Source organism: Echinops telfairi, unplaced genomic scaffold (genome assembly GCF_000313985.2).
Source record: "Echinops telfairi isolate 266 unplaced genomic scaffold, ASM31398v2 ScPeMD7_3533;HRSCAF=4204_0, whole genome shotgun sequence".
NCBI lineage: Eukaryota > Metazoa > Chordata > Mammalia > Afrosoricida > Tenrecidae > Echinops > Echinops telfairi.
In genome coordinates this window covers 104,249,817-104,266,606 of record NW_022107431.1, presented here as the reverse complement: position 1 = coordinate 104,266,606, position 16,790 = coordinate 104,249,817, and the positions used below count along the sequence as shown (strand labels likewise).

The 16,790-nt window shown below is 42.7% G+C and overlaps 2 protein-coding genes across 2 annotated transcripts in view; one reads left to right on the top strand and one right to left on the bottom strand.

Annotated features, from left to right (window-relative positions):
* SMAP1 (small ArfGAP 1) overlaps positions 1-11,285 on the top strand; it is a 153,663-nt gene extending 142,378 nt beyond the window's left edge. Inside the window, exons 8-11 of the mRNA XM_004696318.2 lie at positions 2,632-2,744; positions 7,050-7,221; positions 8,202-8,512; positions 9,599-11,285. Of these exons, the coding sequence (XP_004696375.1) occupies positions 2,632-2,744; positions 7,050-7,221; positions 8,202-8,512; positions 9,599-9,733 (731 nt within the window). The 3' untranslated portion in view covers positions 9,734-11,285. The remainder of the gene's footprint in view (positions 1-2,631; positions 2,745-7,049; positions 7,222-8,201; positions 8,513-9,598) is intronic.
* The window catches only part of B3GAT2 (beta-1,3-glucuronyltransferase 2), a 51,371-nt gene continuing 41,919 nt past the window's right edge, over positions 7,339-16,790 (bottom strand). Inside the window, exons 3-4 of the mRNA XM_004696316.4 lie at positions 11,089-11,237; positions 7,339-11,008 (exon numbers count right to left, since the gene is read on the bottom strand). Of these exons, the coding sequence (XP_004696373.1) occupies positions 10,922-11,008; positions 11,089-11,237 (236 nt within the window). The 3' untranslated portion in view covers positions 7,339-10,921. The remainder of the gene's footprint in view (positions 11,009-11,088; positions 11,238-16,790) is intronic.

Genomic DNA, 16,790 nt, shown 5'->3' with positions numbered 1-16,790 from the left:
CTGAGCTGTGTGAAGTGTTCCATCTTTTCGGACTCCTGAACATTGTCTCCACTACACCGTACACCTACCCCACACCACCCTCCTCATAAATTTAATGTCACAGGAAGTAGAAACCAGAAATTTTTGTTGTATATAACTAAACAAATCTGTCAGAGTTGCTTTCCCTGGAGTTCAGTGGCTTGGCCCTACCATCATTCAAGGCAGCCCCTTTGCTTGTGTAAAGAAGGGCTTGCGTTTTCTAGATGCTTGCTATAGAAACCCAAAACCCAAATCTATGGTTTCCGATTCATTGCTACCTTATAGGACAAAGTAGAGCTGCTCCACAGGGTTCTAAGGCTGTAATTTTTACGGAGGGGAAAATACACTCAAGCTGAAAAAATTAGAAGAATTCACTCCTTGAGTTGTGCTAATGAAGAATTTCATGGGCAAAATATTAGATGATAGAAAAAGTAATAGAGAAAGAATATACGTTATTAATACAAAAATAATTTCCCTGCATTCACCTATTTTAAGAGGTAGTATATGATTAAGAATCATTGATGGTATTGGAAGAAGGTAAAGCTGTATTGAAGGTTTTAGCAAAAAACATGACTCTAGGAATTAACAGAATACCATTTGAAATGTTTCACTAAATTAACGAGCATTGGGAGCATTCACCTATGCCAAGAAATTTTCCAACAGACTGAAGAGATCCATATTTGTACCCATTCCAAAAGAAGGTGATCCAGCACAATGCAGATATTAATTTCACATGCAGGTAAAATTTTGCTGGAGCTAATTTAAAAACTACTGCAGCAGTATATCAACAGGAAACACCCAGAAATCAAGGTGAGCTTAGAAGTGGCCATGGAACAAGGGAGATTGCTGATGTCAGATGTATCTTGGCTGCAAGAGAATAAAAGGTGAAAAAAAGTTTACATCATTGACTCTGAAAAGCATTTGATTGTGTGGATCATCACAAACTCTGGTAAACAGAAAATGGGAACTCCAGAACATTCGATTTGTGCTTATGTGAAACCTGTACATAGACCAAGAGACAGTGATTCAAACAGAACTAGGGAATACTATGTGGTTTAAAATCAGGAAGGGTGTGTGTCAAGGTTGTATCCTTTCACCACATGTAACCAACCTGTGTGTTGAGAAAATAATTCAAGAAGCTGGATTGCCATCAGGATTGGCAGGTTAATTAATAACCTGCATTATGCAGATGACACAACCCTGCTTGCTGATGAAGGTCAAGGGTGGCAGCTTTCGGGATAGATTGCAACTCAATGTAAAGGAAACCAAAATCTTGACAACTGAACCAACAGAACATAAGATAAATGGTGAAGAATCCAACGTTGTCAAGTATTTCCATTTTGCTTGGTTTCTGCTCACAGAAGCAGCAGTCAAGAAATCAAACTATATTGCATTGGGCAAATCTGCATCCGGCCCCTTCAGAGTGTGAAAGAGCAAGGATGTCACTTTGAAGAAGGTGTGCTTGCTCCTAGCTATAGAATTTTCAGTTGCCTCATGTGCATATCAAAGATGAACAATAAATAAAGGCTGGGAATAACCGATGCATTTGAATCATGGTATTGGCTGAGAATATATTGAAAGTACCATGGACTACCAGAAAAGCTAACAAATCAGTCACGGGAAAAGGATAGCCAGAAGGTTCCACAGAAGCGAGGATGTTGAGACTAATTCATGGGCTTTAGACATATGAGAGATCAAGTCCCTGGAAAAGGACATTATACTTGGAAAAGTAGAAGGTCAGCGCCCCCCCCCCCCAAAAAAAAAGACCTTCTACAAGATGGATTAATGTAGTCACTTAGATGGCACTTTGTGACCAGGCACCATGCATAACAAGGTGAGGATGACACAAGACTGGCTGCGTTTCTTCCATTATAAACAGGGTTGCTATGAGTTGGAACCAACTACCACCTCTTTTTCTCACCGAGTGACTGCTGGGTTTGCACGGACTTGTGCTGAACCCATGCTCCCCATGCCTAGTGTGGGACCACTAGACCACACTAACCGGTGCTTCCCCACTGGTGCAACATTGTAGATCGTCACGTTTTCTTAAAAGGTAGATATGCATGAGATGACAGGACCTTTAGAATACACAACGTGGATGTGTGTTAAGAGGTAAGATCATGATCTCAGTCAGTCATGTAGCCATCTGAAAGTATCTGTTTTATAAGCTTATAGAGACTGACTTCTTGTATGTAAAGTACTGAGAGCCACCCACCCACTGCCACGGAGTCGATTCCTGCTCAGAGTGGCCATGGATAGGGTCTCTGGGGCTGTAAGTCTTTATGGGAGCACACAGTCTCTCTCTCCCCTGGAGTGGTGCCACTAGTAGAGATGCTTAGTACTTTGGGAACACTGTAAAAGTTTTGGATATCATTTTTGAAAAGCACAGTGGATAATGTGAATAGTAGTATACCATTTGTGTCAAAGGAGGATATTTGGATATACAGTATTCTAATGAGTTAGTATGAGTATTTCTGTAAAAATAAAACTGGAAATGGTTTCTCTGGGATAGGAGGGAAGCATTGTGTCCACTACTTCCTTTTTTTAACCATAATTGTTAGTTTTAATAATGAAAGGGATTCTGCTGTAAATCACCATTGGTTTTCTGTCCAGATGGCCCTGCTGAAGCACCAGTAACCAATGGGAACCCAACCACGATGCCAGCCCTGAGTGATGACCTGGACATCTTTGGACCAATGATCTCGAATCCCTTGCCTCCAGGTCAGGTAGGTGACACAATTGAGGCTATACCTGCTTATTTTCTTTTTGAAAAACTTTCGCTCTTGGAAATTGTTTCTGGGAAAGCCCCCCACCTTTTAAGCCAGGAGTCAGTAAACTGAGGCTGCAGCTTGATTTTATAAATAAAGTTTTATTGGAACACAATTATTCCCATTTGTTTACCTAGAGTCTGTGGCTGCTTTTACACAACAAAGGCAGAATTAAGCTTTTTCATGGGAGACTGAGAGGCCTGAAAATAGTCTCTTCTAACTGTTCACAACAAAATTCTGCTAACCTTTTCTTTTTCCCCCTAAATGTAGGAGTAAGGAGTTAACAACTGTGTTTAGAATGAACCTGTGGAAAACTCTTGCTACTTCAACCTTGTTTTAGATCAACAAGGTCATTTACTTCAGAGGTTTTCAAAGTGTAGTTTTCGTTTCTAACTATTGACTGGAAGTCATTAGTTCTTTCTGCCCCATTACCATGGTGGTGGTGGTTTCTGCTTGTAGGGGAAAAAAAATTAATTATAGCACAGTCAGTGCTCATTTTCTTTTCCTACTTCATAGTTGTGTTTTTGATTAAAATGTAGCTTTTTATGAAAATAAGTGGTTTTAATAGCCTTAAAACCACACCCACCCAAAGAAATTATTTTAACTATTTAGAATAGTAATTTAATGATTCAAAAATATTAACAGTGAGGAATTTTTGAATTGCCCTCTTAATATTATATAGAATATCTAGAAAGTAAAGTATATGACCTATCAGACTAGGTTATATTCTTTTAAGAACTTAAATAATACATACATCTTTAAAATTCTATTTTTAATTTTTACTGTTCAAATATAAGCAAACAGTTTCAATACAGCATGGTTTTTTGGGTAAAATATTTCTCTAAAAGAACAGAATTGTCAGGTTGGAATGCTTTAATATTTTTAGGCATTAAATATTAATTACGGTTAATTGTATAGTTATATTACCACTAGAATTGAAAAAATAGAATGAAGAATGAGATTAAACAGGTCTTTTGTCAGACTTGTCTCCAGCATTATGAACAATACTGGTCTTTCCCCAATACATAAAAAGATTAAACAATATTTCAATTAACATTAACTACCTTGTAAATTTGTGTGCATCTCAGAGTAAAAAAAGGTGCCGAGCCCCTAGTATTATAGCCATAGAAAGAAGAATGTAGGACATTTAACAATCTGAGCATGAAAAGCAGTTCATTTGGGTTTAGCATTCTAGTGAGGCTGTTAACATCTGCTAGACTTCTTTAAATTCCATTGGGTATGGGAGTTGCTTTTAACTGTTTGGAAAATTAGACATCACATCTGAGGCTCCATTGGAGTTTGGGTTGTGTGCAGGAACAAAGCAGCAAATAGAGCAGTGTGCGCTTCACTGAACTCTTCAGTGTAAGTAGCACCAGGACAAGGTCAGCTGGGGGTGTGTGCTTGCTTCCTGGCTGTAGGAGGGGACTTACCCAGCTACCATAGGTTGTATTTCCTGACTAGTAATTGATGTGGAACTGAAAATTTTAATTCACATCTAGATGATTTGTGAGTGACAGATGTGTTGACTCTCGTAAACTATCTGGTGAGCAGAATTAGCTCTTATGTGAACTAAATATAAAGATTAAAATCCAGACTTTTTTCTCCCTCCAGAATGATACTTTGAAGATAGAGGATGTGCATGCATCTGTAAAAAGGGCATCTGTCAGACCTACTCATCTAACTTCACAAGTGGGAAGGGGGGGTCATCAGCCTGAGGTGGAAGTCAGACATGTCTCTACGCTCCAGCTTTTTCACTAATTCTGATGTGATCAACCCCTCCCATAGCAGTCCCCACTTCTCTGTTGCATTCAATAATGTATTGCAGGGGCCACACCCAATTCACAGACCATCTTTACAGTTATGGTCTTTATTAAGAAGAAATGGGGTACAATTCAAGATTAGGAATGACTCAGGATCCAGTTAAGATCAGTTGTCTGCAGGCTGGCCCTCAGCCCCCTAGCGTCCACCTATGTCTGCTTGCTTACAAAGCCCTTTAGCTCTGTCAGTAAATACCCAGGGACACCCCATTCCATCAATAAGCCTTGGCCCAAAGTTGCTGAGGACTTGTTCTTGGGCCAGAGTGTCCATTGTGCCATTTTACGATCGCTTGCGGTTCGCGGTTCTGTTGTTCTCACTTCTCTCCATCTTGCACAGTCTCTGTCTCCTGGGACGAGAATATTCCCAGTGCAGGGTCCGAAGGACACAATCTGTTCCTGTGTCCCTAGGTTGGTGATAGTGAGGTCCTATTTTTTTGCGTCTGGGATGGTCCATTTTAAACCTAGTGGAATGGCAAAACTCTACGCTCTTGTTGTAAAGGTCGGTACACCTTACTTGCATAGTCCTAGCCAACCATTGGGCAGGAGATACAAGACCATGAATAGAAAAGCCATATAAATAGGATCTGTCCCACTGTACCTTCCAAACGCAGCTCGTGTGAGGAGTGAAAACATCAAATTTTATGAATACACTGATATAATGTAATTTACCAACTTTGGTAGATTTTTATTTGAAATTGAATTCAAAGAGTTTGTTTCTTAAGATTGAGTTACTCTGAACCATATATTTTTTTCCCTTCTATTTTATTTTATGGAGCAGAGTGAAAATTCTAGTAAAGGATTTTCCCACTCATGTGAAAGAGTACTGTCCGCTAAGGGGGCTCTTTAGCTGACAAGAAGGTACATGTGGTTTTTGGGTGGGGACTCCTTCTAGAGCAGTGGTTCTCAACCTTCCTAATGCCACCACCCTTTAATACAGTTCCTTATATTGTGACCCCCAGCCATAAAATTATTTTCTTTGCTACTTCATAACTGTAACTTTGCTACTGATATGAATCGGGTGAAGGAAAGGGGTCGCAACCTACAGGTTGAGAACTGCTGTTCTAGAGCTTCTGTTGACAGAAGTCCCTTGCCTGTCCTGTGTGTAATATGCATTCACTATCAATATCCAGACCTGCACAGCTGCTGGGGCCTGTCCTACTTTGTCCTGGAAACCCCTTTGGTTGAAGGGCCTCAACCTCCTGCAGTAAAAAAATGACAGATAATAAATGGTCTATCTTTTATCTTTGAGGTTCTATGTTGGATACTTAAGTGCTTATAAGATGACTAGACCATGGCATGATATTATAGTTCTCTAAGCAACATAACAGTAAACACTGAGTTAACATATCCTTGTGGGACTCCCTTTTGTGGTCATCAGGCAACTCTGTAAGGTAAAAATCTTTTTTCTTATTTTTAGCAACATAACCTTTAATGAGCACGCAGTTTCCTTCGTGGCAATATAAGAGTCTTAGTTATAAAAAATATTTTTATTACAATTTGATAGAAAGAGACTGAGTAGAGAAGTTGGTGGTGTGTGAGGCTAGGCGGGGCAAGATCCTAGTGCCCATGCGCCTGAGTCTTTGTGATCTGATCTGCCTCTTGTATTGGGTATTACCCATACCCAATTTCAGAAAAAAATAACTAGGTCTTTGTATCTCACATATTTTGCTTAAGCATAATATATTTGAAATAGTATTTTACTTAAATATTAGTAGAATGCTTGAATGGGTGCTAGTCATGACATTAGTTTTGTTTTTGTTTTTTTCCTTATGGAAAATTATGTATATGATCTTTTATCATCTTATTATATTCTGGGTTTGAGAAGAATCTCAGCCAATGTGCACTTATTTATCTTCATAGGATTTTCTACAACTTTTTCCATGTCTTAATCACATGTGTGTATAATACAGAAGATTAAGCTAAAATTTGTGCTTTATATGAAATACCTGCATGTGTATTCCTTTGCTCCATTTCCCAAAAGTAGATTCTAGTTATGGCTGATAGTATTAGTGGTTGAGATTTTTACTGTACTTAATTGCTGGGTAATTTAGATGCATTGTTACCTTAAAATATATTTCTCCAGATGAAGCTTTTTCATGAGCCTCAGCAGGACCTTCTTTCAGTCTCTGTGTAGTTGTAGAAATGTTCTTTATTCTAAGGGGTAGGTCCTCAGACCTGATGAGCAAAAGTTCTCTCAGCCTTGCAGGGAACACACAACCTATTATGGAGCATTGCTCTACTTCCTTTATAGTAGCAAGCTCAAAATGAGAAACATTGGACAATTTCACCTACATGTTTTTGTGTGAGTTGGTACATAATCCTGTTTAATGGTCAGTTTAAGTGTAATCCAATTGCTTCATTTGCCCAGTTTCATAATTTGATTTGGATCTAAGAGATGAACTATGCTTTACTCTGGAGAATTCACCAGTGCTGGTGTTTATCCCAGGGGACATCCACTGGACCAGTAGCTGCCCCCGTGTCTACAGTAACATCTGGTGATCTGGATCTATTCACTGAACAAACCACAAAATCAGAAGAATCCACAAAGAAACAGCTCTCCAAAGATTCCATCTTATCTCTGTATGGTACCGGGACCATTCAGCAGCAGACTACGCCTGGTAATTCTTCTACATAGCCATTCTTAGAAGTATGAATTGTGTTTCCTGTATTTTCTGTGTAATGAGTGGTTATACTATTGCCATTTATATGGCTGAGAAACAAATGAAACTTTAGAATGAAGAGACATAGAACTTTATTCATTTAGAATTATAACAAGCTATTCACATAACTTACTGTGGTTTGAAGTTTGGGCACATTGACATTTTCTCTGCAGGTACACAATATGTAATCTGAATTATCACATGGATTCCAAAAAGCTTTAAAATACATACTTTTAATGATGTGGCAATATGATTTGCTCACTTTTAATACCTGTCAAGACATTTCCTCTAAAACAACGAACTGCTTCAGTGAATCCAGATAGTCGCTCGCCTCTGACCTGTGGGAGACCATTGGATAGTTTGCAGAAACAGCATATAAACTCATGCGGTCTACTTTGGTCTTCTCGCTAGTGCACATTTCATCTGACATTTTGACAATAGTGAAAAATCTAAAATACCTTAAAAACCTGTTTTGAGTGATAGCCCTGCCCCTGAGCCCCAAATCCATCTCATGAATATTGATTACGAGAATTTTTTAAAGGGCCGCAGAGCTGTGGTTTGGGGCAGCACCATGGTCACCTCTCCACAGACCCCACAGGTGTTTGCTAGGGGCCAGTATGCAGAGCCGCTCAGTAGGTGGACATTTCTCTGGAGAGCAAAAACTCCAAGCGGTCTCCTCCCTGACTCATCAGCTCTGTGCATACCGCTGCCTTCAAATGAGTGAGCATTCCCATAACAGCAGCTTTCACGTAGGGCTGTGAGAACATAACCAGTTTGATAAGGGAGGTGTCTGCATTCTGGAAGTAGGCAGCTCTGAGGGAACAACCAGACAAGGATTGTTTTACTGTGAGTACAGAAAGGCAATAATCGTTTTGCTGTGATTATAGAGAGCACAGCTGTTTGCAATAACCCCGTTTCTTTTCATGGTTGCATTGCAGGTGTGTTTATGGGGCCCACAAATATGCCATTTACCTCACAAGCACCAACTGTATTTCAAGGTTTTCCAGCAATGGGAGTTCCTGTGTCTGCAGCTCCTGGCCTTATGGGAAATGTAATGGGACAGAGCCCAAATATGATGGTGGGCGTGCCCATACCTAATGGGTTTATGGGGAATGCACAAACTGCTGTGATGCCACTTCCTCAAAATGTTGTCGGGCCCCAAGGCGGAATGGTGGGACCAATGGCTGCGGCGTCCCAGAGTAAGTTTGGTGTGCCGCAAGCTCAGCAGCCCCAGTGGAGTCTCTCACAGGTAGGGATACATTGCCCGCCAGATTTGTCTAAATGGTTTTATTAACGTAAAACTCTAGCAGGAAAAAAACAAACAGTAAAGATAGCAATTGATTAGAAGTTCAAACCCCTCTCTTAAGTCATGCTGGGTGGTGAGTGTGAGGGAGAGAATCCAGGCTCTCTCATGTCCTGGGGCCCCCACCTTCTTAAGGTATTTTCACTTGTGCTTGTTTAAGAAGCAGCCCAAGTGGCGTGAGCATGCTGTCTGCTTTCCTAAAAATCACTGCCTTGGAAAGCCTCTGGGCAGCTAGTTCTGCTCAGAGCTGCTGTGAGTTGTAATTGACGGCAGTGGGGCTGTTTTTTGTTTTGTTTTTTATAGAGGAAGGTGCCTAGAGAGTCCTCTTCCCTTCTCATCATTAAATAGCAAATTACCAGTCACAGCTTTGGTGTGTGGTCAGTATGCTGAAGCACACCTAGGGCACATCACGGTACTAGACAAGAAAGTCAAATGTGCCCTATTGTGATGTAGTTCGTATCTTTGAAAACTCTCAAATAATTGACTTACTTTCAAACTCAGTCTATGCTTTATGGAAACCTTCTTGCCTTTCCTTTTAGAGAATTACATAGCTTAAATGTATACCAAGGTGGGTGGGACATGAAGACGTGCAAATATTGTATAGCATATACTTTGCTTCAGATGAAGAAAAAAGGCGCTATGGCTGTAAGTAACCACTGAGGATCATGGCCCAGCCAAGTTGGCACATAATTCTCACCTTGGCGTTCCACGCTGCCAGACATAGGCACACTGCAAATTTGACATGTCAGATAGCTGAAAAGCGTATTATTCGTTAAAGCTTTTTAAACTTGTGTAAAGGTAGAATAATTGTTGTTAGAGTAATACTTATATACCAATATTATCTGTATTAAAAGATAGCTATCATATGACTGAGATCACTATATGGCAGTACTGGAAAGTGGAAGACATGAACTCAAGAGTAGCTATTTACTTCCTGTAGAGAAATAATGGTAGTCTGGTTTTGTTTTGTTTTACCCTAGTGCTTTGACTGTCACTGGTGAAAATAATAATCAAGTCTTTTGTGTTTCACAGATGAACCAGCAAATGGCTGGCCTGGGTATCACCGGTGCAAACCCCACAGTGGGCTTTGGCCAGCCCCCCAGCACGACGGCAGGATGGCCTGGCAGCTCATCGGGTCACACTCTCAGCACACAGCTTTGGAAATGAAAATGCAATACAAGTCTCGTCCAGAACTACCACCTGACGTTCCTGTTTCTTCATGTACATATTTTCTTTTTGCCCCATTCATTCATATTAAGAATGATCTGATTGACTGTGTGTTGGTCTGTACTGATTAAATTTGATGTGGTGAAAAGCAGGTTGAAAAACCACTTAGGTCAGGGCAGCTTTTCTTCTTACCCATGATTTCCTAAACCATTATTCTTTGAGAAGCTGCTCTCGGTCGACTTGCGTAATCAGTTTTACTCAGTAAAATTGTAGCTCTAATGTTTGCAGATAAGGGAAGTAGTTATCATGTTAGTAATACCTCTAACAGTATAAACCCTGCCCCAAATTAGCCAGTAATCCTGTAGGCAGATACTGTATGATCGAATGTTTAATCCTATAAATAGAATGTAAATGTATCACTGAACACTGTTTTCTAATGTATCAAGAGTCTTTGATCGCCTCGTTCCCTTCACTGTGCTGTTAGGATGACGTGTGTAACAGGGAAACATGGTTAGTGAAAGGGAGATAAACCTGGATGTTGCTCTAATTTCGTTTAATGAATGTTTAAACACTCACGTTTTTATCTGGATCGCTCTCCTTAGAAACATAGTGCTGATACGAAGACTTCCTCCGCACCATGTGCAAACAGGGTAACTACACAAAGCCACTTTCCGCTCCTGCAGGCATGTCCAGGTTTGTGACAGTAGTTGTGTTTACAATTTGTGGTGCCTAGTATTGACAAAATGTTATTTCCCTATATTAAACAGATGGATCCATAGATACCACCACCCCCTTTTTTGTGGATTTTATTTCCTGTGATAGATACTGCCACCAACCTTCCAAAAGCTACTTAATGTTGGAAAGTCAGGAACTGGGAACATTTAGTTGGCATCTGTCTCCCAGACCTTTTCGGTTTTACAAGGCCAAAGGTGGCGAATGTAAGAGATTAGAATGGTATCCTGCAGGTCATCTTAGCTGTATTGTACAAAGATGTTTGCTTGTGGGGAACACATAAAAACACAACGTTTATCATTCAGTTAGCTTATGTTAACCAGCAGGCTCTATTTGTACAGGTGTCCATCAGAAGTAAAATGAACAGTACCTGAACACTCTACAGCCTAAACTCCCGACATGCTCCTCCTTCCACACCGCCATTGCCGGGCAGTCTGCACCAGTTGCTGCTGTCCTTTATACCTCAATTTTCACTGTGTCCAGGTGGTACTTTGGCTCATTGGCCAGATTAACCTTCTCTGTCCGAGTGTGCCACACGAGAACCTGCAGAGGGGGAAATACCCAGGGTAGCTACAGCCACGTTCACAGTGCAGCCAGGCAAGCAGCACGCGTGAAAGGAATACCTTGGTGCAGTTGTTTGCTTTTGGCTCCAATTCTTCAACTGTTGTTATCTGTTTTAGAAAGTCAGACTCTTGCATCCCTGGCTGGGACCCATGGCGCTTAAATACAGCTTTTGGATTGGACAAGATGACTTGAAGGTTTACAGCAAATCCTTTGTGAAAAGTTGAAGAAAAGAAAATTAAAGTAAAATATTGGTGTACTTCTTTTAAATTGTGCTTACTATGTTCTAGGTCTTGGTTTACAACACTGAATAGGAGCATTACCTGTACTTAAAAACTTCATCTCAACCGGAAAAGCAATCATTCCAAATAGAGGAAACGCTGGGTTATGAACAGACCTCAGTGCTGTCTGCCGTGAAGTCTAGTCTGCTAATAGAGTAAATATGTAGAGTATGGCTGAGAATCCCTGAGTGGTGCCTACCACTGCCGACCCAGAGGTGAGCAGTTCTAGACCCTCTAGAGGAGCCACAGGAGGTGGTTCTGCTGCGGTGCACCAGGGGTCGTCGTGAGCCACTGATGGAAGTGACAGAGCAGCACAGAAACTGCCTGCCCAGCACCGTCCTGGGGTCAGAACTCACCCATTCTCCTGCCCTTTAGTTCTTTCACATGTTTTTAACTTCAGAATCAGCTTTGCTCCATTTTATGCATTGTTCAGGATTTAATTTACTTCTACCTGAACAGGAGAGAGGTGTGACTACCAAAGGAATCGAAACCTTAGATGAAGAAAACACATTTCTCGACATACCTTCATAATATCTAGGTCTATTGCACTTCTGAAGGCAGTGCTGCCCTCTCTGCCCCAGTGGCAGTTGGCACGCACTTGTGGAACTCAAATTTAGGGAACAAAAAAGTTTGAGGGGCAAGACCAGGGCTGTAGAGTGAGTGGGCTAAAGTTTCCCAACAAAATTCCCCTGGGATAGCCCTCACTACCCTCCCAACACTGAGCTGCTGCATTGTTCTGATGGAAAAACGTTCCCAGTGTAGTTTTCAGACTTCTTCCTGATAAGACCTGTAATCAGCCGGGGGCTTTATAGAAAATCTACCAGGACTACCCCTTGGGGATCTCTTGAATCTGTAGCCATAACCCTTTAAAAGCCAGTGGTTCTCAACCTTCCTAATGCTGTGACCCTTTAATACAGTTCCTCATGTTGTGGTGACCCCCCAACTATGAAATTATTTTCGTTGATACTTCATAACTAATTTTGCTACTGTTATGAATTGATCACTCGACCCCCAAAGGGGTCGTGACCCACAGGTTTGGAACCACTGCTCTGAGCTGACTGCCTTGACTTGATCCCCCAGAAGCCACTGCTTTGATGGGACTCGATTGTCTTTTTGACGGCATCCTGGGACTCAAAAGCATTACAGTAGAACTCCTGACCTCAACGCTAAACCTTTCTAGAAGGAGCGTCGAGATGTGATGCAGTCGCGTTCCGAATCAATTTTTCCCATAAGAAATAACTGAAAACAGATTAATCTATTCTCGACCAGTTTTACCCTACTCTTGCCTTTTTATACCAAAACAGGACAGAAATTTCCATGTAAATAAGTTCAGAGTTAAATAATATAACTTAAATAAGGATCAAAATTAAGGTTTTTACAACTACAGTATCGCCCAAACCTTGAGATTGAGGTAGATGTGGAGAAGAGGCATGGAGAAAGTCATTGTTTGGAAGGGCAATCTCATAAAATCAACTGGTAGCAGCTTTTCAGGAGTTTTTTCCCTCCATCATTACCTTTTTTTCACTAGCACCTGGCTGGTTTTCTCTAAAATAATAATCTGTTGGTGTTTCCTTACCTGTTTTCTAAAAGGGTGTACTCAATTAACAGTATCGCTAACACAGGTAACCAAACTCTTACCTAGGACCCATGTTTTTAATCTAAAAACGGTACAAAATGCCACAAAAACTAAGAAAATTATAGCAAAACGCTAGGAACAGAGCCTCAAAAGGTTTGAACAACTCATACTAATGATGTCAATTAACGAGTGCCCGAAACACAAACTGCTTTTGTTTACCAAAATCACGTGCATCGGGTCAGATTCCGCTGTTCTGTTCCAGCCCCGATGCAAAATTTTCTCAACATTTCCTGTCAAAATCTGAGAAAGCCCAGCTGCTAAAAGTACAAGCCATTTCAGCAAGCATGATTTCGGATGGCCAAAGTGCACTAAAAGGTCAGACAAGGGCCAAGGCCCAGGAATAAGTTCCTCAGTACCGCTGTGCCCCTCTCCACCTTGGGTACGTTGGCCTGTATTCTTTGTGTCACACAACACGGTAACTGCCAGATGACCCTAGGCAGCAACCCCAGGTAAACCCAAACAGCATTCCCATGACCTCATTCAGACAGACCCTGCTGCCTCCACGAGAAACTTCTCAGGTAGCTGCACGTGAACACGCCTTTGCCCGCTTGCTACCTTGGGCTGAGTGCAGCTGAGCGTAGAAACCACCAGCCTTGGGACTGGCCAAAGTGTCTCCGCAGCTCCTTCACCTGGAACACCGGCCATGTTCTTTAAGTCCTCGTGACCCTGCAATGGCTCCATGTCCTTATCCGAAAGAGAAGTGTTGACCTCTGTGTGGATGTCAAATTAGCTAAGGTAGGGGAAGATTCCATTGTTAACATTCTACAATCTAGAATTTTAAAAACCCTAAGCTATTTCCATGTAATGAGTGGGCAGGTGGCAGGAGCCAGACCCCCTGCGGTTCACACCACTGCACCAACCAGCTGGAAGCCTTCCACCCATGGTCCCCACGGACCTGTCCCAGCATTCTAATCAAAGCCTAGTCACACACACACACTAAGGGTTACCTTAGTGACCTAAAAAGTCACCTCGGGTTTGACTGTCTCCGTGTGCTTCATCCTTTCTTACCTAGGGGAGCACCTGCCCTTCCTAAAGCACACTCATCACCGGGTACATTTTCCACAAGGCTCTGGTACTGATTGCACTTCCCCATTTTCATGAAATAACCTGCCGAAGTCATTCGGAAAACAGTAAGAAGCCACTTTGATTTCCATAAGACCGTTTGGGGTATTTCTTTCCTTTGGCTCAGGAAGATCTTTGTAGCGCTTCAAGCGGCATCACATAGTAAAACCTACTATTTAAGCAAAAGCCAGCGCCAGTTGAGAAGCTAAAATCACTGCTGAAAGGCCCTCTCCTGGTCTCACTGGAGAATGAAGAGAGCCTTAAGACCAGGACCCTGGACAGCGATTGTAGTGGGGCAGCATGCCTCACAGGTGTGCTCTGAGAAGATTCCTGAAGACAAATGGGTGCATAAGCAAATGTGCCCGGCTATCAAAAGATATAGCGTCTGGAGACTTAAAGGTTTGAAGGTAAACAAGCAACAAAGCACACCAGCCTGTGCGATCACGAGGTGTCGAAGGGATCATCAGAGCAAAAATTCTTAGTGAATGAGGGGGGGTGGGGGGTGCGGAGTGGACCTTCAAAGCACATTTGTAGGCCACTGGACATCCCCTTACAGAAGGGTCTCGGGGAGAAGACGAGCCAGTCAAGGTGCGATGTAACAACGATGAAACAATACAACTTTCCTCTAGTTCCTAAATGCTTCCTCCTTCCCCGCTATCATGATCCAATTCTACCTTGCAAGTCTGGCTAGACTAGAGAATGTACACCGGTACAGATAGGAACTGGAAACAAAGGGAATCCAGGGCAAATGATCCCTTCAGGACCAGTGGTGTGAGTGGCGATACTGGGAGGGCAGAGGGAGGGTGGGTTGGAAAGAGGGGGGGCCGATTACAAGGATCTACATGTGACCTCCCCCCTGGGGGATGGACAACAGAAAAGTGGGTGAAGGGGAACTTCGGACAGGGCAAGATATGACAAAATAATAATTTATAAATTATCAAGGCTTCATGAGGGAGGAGCAAAAATGAGCTGGTGCCAGGGGGCTTAAGTGGAGAGGAAATGTTTTGAGAATGATGAGGGCAGTGAATATACAAATGTGCTTTACACAATTGATGTATGTATGGATTGTGATAAATGTATGAGCCCCTAATGATTATAAAATAATAAAAAAATACTATAAAAAAAAGAGACAGATTCGCTGCAGCACCTAAGTGTTCTGCCCTGTACAGCTGGCGAGGTGGTGGGCGGGACCCCTGGCTAACTAAGGCAAACCTTCGGGTGCTTTCTGGGGATAGCCCTCCCTGCTGTGAAGCTGGGGACAGTGAAAGAGTCATCCCTCCCTCCAAAGCTAAGGCAGAGGGTTTGTTTTCTGAAACAGGGATTTCTAGCCTAAGATGCCTTGGGGTTTCTTCACTCTTCAGTGAAATTAGCTTGAACAATGCTTTCAGTAGCTTTTAAGAGACAGGGAGCCTACAAACCACATGGGAGTCAGGACCTCGGCCCCCGGTCGGCAGAGTGAAAATCACAATGCAAATGGAAGTGGGGCTTCACCGCTGTGGCAAGATGTTGTGACTGGCGAAGTGGGGTGACCAGGTTCTCCCTCGGCCAAGGGGAGGCGCTGATCCATACACAGCTAGTGATGGCTCTTCAGAAAGGAAAGTGTAAGACACTAAAAGTGCAATATAAACAATTTCCACTTCTGGAGAAGGAGGCGGAGCCCTAGAGACGCAGTGGTTATGAGTTGGGCTGCAATCCCCAACATCTGCAGTTCAAAACCACCAGGTGCACTGCAGGAGAAGGACGGGGCTTTCTATTTCCACAAACACCTGGGTCTTGGAAACTCACAGAGGCAGTTCTACCCTGCCCTGTGGGGTCGCTGTGAGTCGCCATGGACCGCACGGACTTGAGTCTAGGGGTTGTTTTTTTTTTCCTTTGAGGAGGAGCAGTCGGGACCGGAATTTCCCCACTGTCTTAAATAATTAGAAACCAGACAAAATATTTGGACAACAGGTTTTTGAAGGGTAAAAAGCAGACAGATCCGAGACCTTTGGAAAAGGGGAAACAAGTGTGCCCTGCATTTGCCCACAGCTTACAGCATTGAGGGGAACTGTCCCAAACAGCCAGGCAGGCCTGGAGTGGAGGAGACCGTGTTCGGGGAGAACGAGGCAATCAAGGCAGCACACTGGTGAGGGAGGAAACCACCCACGATGTCCACCCAGTGAGCCCGCAGCACCTAGTGGGACTGCCCCATGGTGTCTCCGAGCGAGTCTGCGGTCTCTGCTACAACCCACTGTCACACCTTCCCCTGCCAGGAAAGACGCTGTTTGTATGATTTCATCAAGTCTTAGCATTTAAGTGTGACCAGTGAGTGCTTGTGGACCCACCCGAGGGCAGGTGAAGCATCACTGCAAAGGAGCAGGTGGGTCAATAACAGAGCTGGGCACAGTTCACATGTCCCGCTGTCAGAGTAGTGCTGCTACCTAGTCATACACGGAGTGCTTGAAAATGCTTGAAAGGTTATTGCCACAGAACTAAGGTCAACTTTGCCCCAACTCCATCACCTGGTTCTTTGTTGCCTGGGAAGGATCAAACATTTCCAAGGAATTTAACTGTCCCAGGAAAAAAGCTCCAAAATGCTTAATACAGAATCCATCCAGTCCCTAAAACCCAGGTGCCTAGGAGTAATTCCAACACAGGACAGGGTAGAACTGACCCCTATCATTTCCAAGGTTGGCATCCATGGATGCCAACTGTCCCATCTGTCGATCTCGCGGAAGCAGCCGAATGCTCTCACCACAGCGCCACCAGCTCCTTTGCTTAGCAACCTAAAATTCCAAATGCCGGC